This window comes from Penaeus japonicus, unplaced genomic scaffold (genome assembly GCF_977035675.1).
Source record: "Penaeus japonicus unplaced genomic scaffold, GWHDUDI00000001_assembly GWHDUDI00000030, whole genome shotgun sequence".
Classification (NCBI taxonomy): domain Eukaryota; kingdom Metazoa; phylum Arthropoda; class Malacostraca; order Decapoda; family Penaeidae; genus Penaeus; species Penaeus japonicus.
This window is the reverse complement of record NW_028234432.1, coordinates 5308091-5315590: the sequence shown is the minus strand read 5'-3', so window position 1 is coordinate 5315590 and position 7500 is coordinate 5308091. Positions and strand designations below refer to the sequence as shown.

Genomic DNA, 7500 nt, shown 5'->3' with positions numbered 1-7500 from the left:
GGTAGGATGGGGGGGCGGGGGGGGGGGAGATTAATGATGATACTATAGTTATGTATATCTGTATACTATATGGGCCACACATACATACATACCTATATATTAATATATATATATATATATATATATATATAACTTATACTCATACTATATAAAATATATAATAAGGGATATATATATACATATATTAATGCATATATATAGCATGTTATATACTGCATATTATAGATATACTAGTAATGTATATATACATATATGTATATATAATGTAAAATATATATGTATATTCATTATATATATATTACATATATATATAATTTGTATATGTATGAAGGTGTATACACCCACACACACGACACACGTACGAAGTGCTACAGCACACACACACACACACCACGTTAATGTTTATATTCGTAATTGATTTTCTTGGGAGTTTATATATATATAATTATAACTATATCTCAAATATTATATATATATATATATATCTGTGTGACATCTCTCTTTCTTCCTGTGTATACACATATCTATGTATGAATGCTAAGTCGCAAAATTATGTTTCGTTGGTAGAAGATCAATAAATATACTGCATATGATGAATTTTATTTTGGATAAGATGAAAGTGATAGAAGTGTATCACCCAAAACTAAGCAAAAAGACTATATATCAAGATTTCACCATCATTTCGACACTAATCTGAAAAGATAAGTGCCAGGAATAATCTTTTTCTCTCATGCATTATTGGCCATTGACTTGAAAATTAAAACTCGTTCTTTTGAAGTTTTTTTTTATTTTATTTGCAACTACAGTCGCATATCCAGATTACCGAAAGGTGGAAAGATGATTACCATCCGTAGCTTCCTCCGCCACTTCCGCGTCCTCCACCGAAGGATCCTCCTCCGCGTCCACCACCGAAGGATCCTCCTCGTCCTCCACCTACGCCACCACCACCAACACTAGGAAGAATTCCGACACCGACCAGAGGCACACGGATAACACTGCCTCCGCCTCCGCCTCTTCCGCCGCGATACCCGCCGCTTCCTCCGCCAAATCCTCCAGCTCCGCCACCCACTCCTCCGGCACCTCCGCCAAATCCGCTAGCTCCACCATGGCCAGCAAATCCTCCTCCACCTCCACTAAATCCACTGCCACTGCCAAAGGCACCTCCTCCACCGCTTCCTCTGCTTCCGTATCCGCCTCCGCCAGCTTTGGCCGAGCACACTAATGCCATTAAGGCCAAAACCATGATCTAAAAAGGGAAAGACAGTTCTTGAGTACATTCTTTCACTGGAAATACAGATGTAGCATATTTCCTATTCTTCGGTATAAATAAGAAATAAACAAAACTCTATTCAAAATTTAAATGCCACAGCAACAAGCTCATGACAACCAAAATCCTATATAATTATCAATTCTATACCAAGTGGCGGTGAAGGATCATGACTGGTTGTTAGCTTGACTTTGCAGGGGAACCAATACCAGTGGTGTGTGCCTCTGCTTGCTTGCTTCCCGTATTTATGCCAAACACCGACTCCTTCAACAAGGACATTCGATATGTCCTTGAATTCCAAGGTGATCCCTTGATTTTTAGATCTGGAAATCTTCGTCCAAGTCACGAATTATACAAAAGAAATATTCCTTGCAGCGTCGGTAATTATATCACTTATTTTTTTTATGAATGAATTTGTTTCAATTGTCAATATGCAATCTGGGAATTACCTAATGGAAAGTTCATGCTTGATAATTCCATTATGATTATTATTATGATGAGTAGCTCTTTGTTGTCTAAATCTTCAAATACGATTACGCCTTTTATAATATATTACAGTCATGTAATGTACGTATTCATATTATTTTTTTATTCTTTTATACACCATACACAAGCATTTAACACATACAAACATACATATACAGACATTTGTTTGTGTGTCCGTATGTATCTATATCCGTATTATATGAAACTATTTTTCTTTGCCTATCAATTCATTTTACTGGACTTTGAGACTGGCGAGGAAACAGCTTGGTTGAGATGCCAGTAAAAGGCTATGTTCCGAAATATAGCTGTACCACAATGGTCATTAAGTGTGATCTATCTTATCGGTATCGGAGTAGAGAAAGAGAGAGAAAACAAATGAAAGCATTCACAAAAAACGAAATGTGTTTATGTAGATATGAATAACATACAGAGGAAAGCAACAACTTAAATTATTATGAAAGGAAAAACCTGACGTTACCTTTAAAAAGACCATTCGGTCACATGACCTTCGCATTAGGGGGTAAATGTGGACCCTTCAATCATAGAGATGAGTAATATTTTTAATGCATTTGGAGCGACTCTGTTCTGCCGATGTAACGTGAAAATCGCGGAAAAATAACTACCAGATTCAAAAGAAGCTCTCTGCATAAGGTGATACATGTGTGTTGGTTTTCATAATGTTAGGTAACCATAATAGACTACAAGAATAATAAAAAAATTGTTTCTTAAGAGACTTGTCCAAATCTTCTCTTTTATAAAGCCTGCTGTAAAATTCATGCTGAGCTTATTTTCTTTATGAAATTGTTCATCATTTTTAACAATTACAAAAACTAATTTTTTCTTCACTATCTGTTTCATCTCTCTCCTGCACACAACTCACATGTATATACATAAATACTGTACATACAGTAAATGAATGCATTGTATATATATGTGTTTATATATGTATTTATATATCTATTTATTTATATATGAATGTCATAATTTCTTTCCCGTTTGTTTTTATGTATCTGTACTTAATTCCATATTCATCTCTCTTTCTTCCTATGTATATAAGTATCTTATCAAGCATATATATATTTTTAAATCAATAGATATGAATATCATATGATAAATGAAAAAGTCATATATCATGATTTCCTCGTCGCTTAGACACTAATATTTGAATGAATGTGTCAAATGTAATCATTTTTTACTATATTTTATTTTCATGTTATCATTGTTCATTGAGATCAATTTTAAAACTCCTTGTTCCTTTGAAGTATTTATTTCATTTGCAACTACAGTCGCATAATCCAGATTACAGATGATTACCATCCGTAGCTTCCTCCGCCACTTCCACGTCCTCCACCGAAGGATCCTCCTCTTCCACCGCCGAAGGATCCACCTTGTCCTCCACCAAAGGATCCTCCTCCTCGTCCTCCGCCACCGCCGACACTAGGAAGAACTCCGACACCGACCAGGGGCGCCCGGACTACGCTGCCTCCGCCTCTTCCGCTGCGATACCCACCGCTTCCTCCGCTAAATCCTCCAGCTCCGCCACCTATTCTCCGGCACTCCGCCAATCACGGGCTCCACCGTGGCCAGCAAATCCTCCTCCACCTCCGGTAAATCCACCGCCTCCCCCCGCACTGCCAAAGGCACCGCGTCCAAATCCCTCCTCCACCGCTTCCTCTGCTTCCGTATCCGCCTCCGCCAGCTTTGGCCGAGGAGACCATTGCCATTAAGGCCAAAACCACGATCTGAAAAGAGAAAGAAAATTCTAGAGTACATTCTTTCGCTAAAAATACAGACGTAGCATATTTCCGATTCTTCTGTATATATAAAGAAAAACAAAACTGTATTCAAAATTCAAATGTGACAGTAAGCTCATGACAGCCAAAATCCTATCTAATTATCAATTTTATACCAAGTTTCGGTGAAGAATCATGACTGGTTGTTAGCTTGACTTTGCAGGGGAACCAATACCAGTGGTGTGTGCCTCTGCTTGCTTGCTTCCCGTATTCATGCCAAACACCGACTCCTTCAACAAGGACATTCAATATATCCTTGAATTCCAAGGTGATCCCTTTGTTTTTTAGTTTTGGAAATCTTCGTCCAAGTCACGAATTATACAAAAGAAATATTCCTTACAGTATGTTTTTTTTTTTTTTTTTTTTTTTTTTTTTTTTTTTTTTTTTTTTTTTTTTTCTTTTTTTACTTTGTTTCAATTGCCTATAAGCAATCTGGGAATTACCTAATGGAAGGGTTAAGCTTCATAATTCAATTAAGATTAAACAATAAGTAGTTCTTTGTTGTCTAAATCTTCAAATACAATTACGCCTTTTTTAATACATTACAATCATGTGAAGTACATATTCATTTTTTTTTTTTTATTATTCTCTTATACACCATACACAAGCATATAACACATATGCATATACATATACATACAATTGATTGTGTGTACGTATGTATCTATATACGTATTATATGATACTATTTTTCTTTGCATATCAATTCACTTTGCTGGACTTTGAGACTGGCGAGGAAACAGCTTGGTTGAGAGGCTAGTAAAAGGCTGTGCTCCGAAATATAGTTGTACCACAATGGTCATTAAGTGTGATCTTCTATCTTATCGGTATCAGAGTCGAGTGTGTAGCATAGGAAGAGAGAGAGAGAGAGAGAACGAAAAGGAAAACAATTGAACGCGTTCACAAAAAAATGCATTATTTTTATGTAGCTATGAGTAACATATACAGAGGAAAGAAACAACTTTATGAAAGGAAAATCCTGACGTTACCTTTGAAAAGACCATTCGGTTACATGACCTTCGGATTGGGAGGTCGCATTTAGAGTGACTGTTCTGACGATGTAATATGAAAATCAAGGAAAAGTAACTAGCAGATCCAAAAGAAGCTCTCTGCATAAGGTGGTACATGTGTAATGGTTTTCATAATGATAGGTAAACATAATAGACTACAAGAATAATAAAATAAATTCTTAAGAGACTTGTCCACATCTTGTTTTATAAAGCTTGTTGTAAAATTCATGTTGATCTAATTTTCTTCATGAAATTGTTCATCATTTTCAACAATTACAGAAACGTCTTTTTTTTCACTATCCGTTTCATCTCTCTCCTGTACACAACACACATATATAAACATAAATACTGTCCATACAGAAAATGAATGAAATGTATATATGTATAAATATGTATTTATATACATATATATATATATATATATATATATATATATATATATATATATATGTATATATATACATACATTGATTTATATATGAATGTCATCATTTCTTTCCCGTTTGTTTTTATGTACCTGTACTTAATTTCATATTTATCTCTCTTCCTATTTATATACATATTGTGGTATGTATGGTATCTTATCAAGCATATATTTTTTTGAAGCAATTCATTAGATATGAATATCATATGATACATGAAAAGGTCTTATTTTAGAGAAAATTAAAACATGCCTTAAATTAAGCAAAAATATTATATATCATGATTTCCTCGTTGCTTAGACACTAATATTTACATTGAGATAAATTTTAAAACTCTGCGTTCCTTTGAAGTATTTATTTCATTTTCAACTACAGTCGCATATCCAGATTACAGATGATTACCACCCGTAGCTTCCTCCGCCACTTCCACGTCCTCCGCCGAGGGATCCTCCTCCGCGTCCACCGCCGAAGGATCCACCTTGTCCTCCACCAAAGGATCCTCCTCCTCGTCCTCCGCCACCGCCGACACTAGGAAGAACTTCGGACACCCGACCAGGGCGCCCGGCCTACGCTGCCTCCGCCTCTTCCGCCGCGATACCCACCGCTTCCTCCGCCAAATCCTCCAGCTCCACCACCTACTCCTCCGGCACCTCCGCCAAATCCACTGGCTCCACCGTGGCCAGCAATTCCTCCTCCACCTCCACTAGATCCACTGCCACTGCCAAAGCCACCTCCTCCACCGCCTCCTCTGCTTCCGTATCCGCCTCCGCCAGCTTTGGCCGAGGAGACCATTGCCATTAAGGCCAAAACCATGATCCAAAAAGGGAAAAAAAAAAAAAAAAAAAATTTTTGGGTTCCCATTCTTTCACTAAAATGTTTAGCATATTTCCTATTCTTGGGGGATAAAAAAAAAAAACAAAACTTATTAAAAATTTTTTTATGTCCCCGAAACAAGCTAAAGAAAAACCAAAAAATCCTATATAATTTTTAAATTTTTACCAATTTTCCGGTTTGGAAGGGAATCATGACTGGTTGTTAGCTTGACTTTGAAGGGGAACCAATACCAGTGGTGTGTGCCCTGCTTGCTTGTTTTCCCGTTTTTATGAAAAACACCGATTTCCTTAAACAAGGACTTTTGATATGTCCTTGAATTCCAAGGTATCCCTTGATTTTTAGATTGGAAAATCTTGTCCAAGTCACGAATTTTACAAAAGAAATTTTTCCTTGCAGGCGGTAATTATACACTTATTTTTTTATGAATGAATTTTTTTTTCAATTGCAATATGCAATCTGGGAATTACCTAAGGGAAAGTTCATGTTGAAAATTTCCTTTTTATGATTTTATTATGTTTGAGTAGCTCTTTGTTTTTAAAAATTTCTTCAAATACGATTACGCCTTTTATAAAATATTACAGTCAAAGTAATGTACGTATTCATTTTCTTTTTTATTCTTTTAACACCATACACAAGGGATTTAACACATAAAACATAATATACAGACATTTTTTTTTTGTGTGTCCCGTATGTATCTATTCCTATTATATGAAAAATATTTTTCTTTGCCCCATCAATTCATTTTCTGGACTTTGAGACGGGGGAGGGGAAAAAGTTGGTTTTAGATGCCAAAAAAAAGGCTATGTTTTCCCAAATATAGCTTTCCACAATGGTCCCTTAAATGTGATCCCATCTTATGGGATCGGAGTAAAGAAAGAGAGAGGGAAAAAATGAAAGCATTCACAAAAAACGAAAAAATTGGGTTTTGTAGATAGAAAAAACATTTCAGAGGAAAGCAACACTTAAATTTTTTATGAAAGGAAAAAAAAACCCGACGTTACCTTTAAAAAAACCATTCGGTCACATGACCTTCGCAAATTTGGGGGGAAAAGTGGACCCTTTTAAAAAATTTTTGGGTGAGTAATATTTTTAAAGCCCCTTTGGGGGCGACTCTGTTCTGCCCATTTTTAACGTGAAAAAAAAGCGGAAAAAAAAAAAAACTACCAGATTCAAAAAAAGCTCTCTGCATAAGGTGATACCCTGTGTTTTTGGTTTTCATAAAATTTTTGGGAACCATAATGAATACAAAATAAAAAAAAAAATTGTTTTTTAAGGGGACTTGTCCAAATTTTCTCTTTTATTTAAACCTGTTTTAAAATTCATGCTGAGTTATTTTCTTTTTTGAAATTGTTCATCATTTTTAACCCAAATTTCCAAAAAAAATTTTTTTTTTCTTCACTATCGTTTATCTCTCCCCGCACAAACTCCATGTATAACATAAATACGTACATACAGGGAAAGGGAAAGCAATTTTATATATATGTGTTTAATATGAAATTTTTATATCCCATTTTTTTTTATATATTAAAAGTCATAATTTCTTTTTCCCCTTTGTTTTTTTGTTCTGTACTTAATTCCCTAATCATTTTCTTTTTCTTCCTATGTATATAAGTATCTTTCAAGCTATAAAAATTTTTTTAAATCAATAGATATTGGGAAAATATATGATAAATGAAAAAATCATATAT

At 35.2% G+C, this 7500-nt stretch overlaps 1 protein-coding gene and 1 pseudogene across 1 annotated transcript; both read right to left on the bottom strand.

Annotated features, from left to right (window-relative positions):
- Nucleotides 1-788: 788 nt before the first annotated feature.
- Nucleotides 789-1502, bottom strand: LOC122251671 (uncharacterized). Its single transcript, XM_086554883.1, has 2 exons — nucleotides 1418-1502; nucleotides 789-1246 (listed from the first exon to the last, which is right to left on the bottom strand). Exons 1-2 carry the CDS (start codon nucleotides 1436-1438, stop codon nucleotides 842-844), a joined length of 426 nt encoding a protein of 141 aa, XP_086411009.1. The 5' UTR covers nucleotides 1439-1502; the 3' UTR covers nucleotides 789-841.
- Nucleotides 1503-5318: 3816 nt separating this feature from the next.
- Nucleotides 5319-5802, bottom strand: LOC147468134 (uncharacterized; annotated as a pseudogene).
- Between the last annotated feature and the right edge of the window lie 1698 nt (nucleotides 5803-7500).

What these genes read in the sequence shown, in the direction of transcription:
- LOC122251671 (XM_086554883.1), bottom strand. Translation starts at nt 1,438, where the DNA reads ATGATCCTTCACCGCCACTTG. An exon ending in TGATCCTTCACCGCCACTTG is followed by an intron (nt 1,247 to 1,417) that starts GTATAGAATTGA and finishes TTCCCTTTTTAG; the next exon opens with ATCATGGTTTTGGCCTTAAT.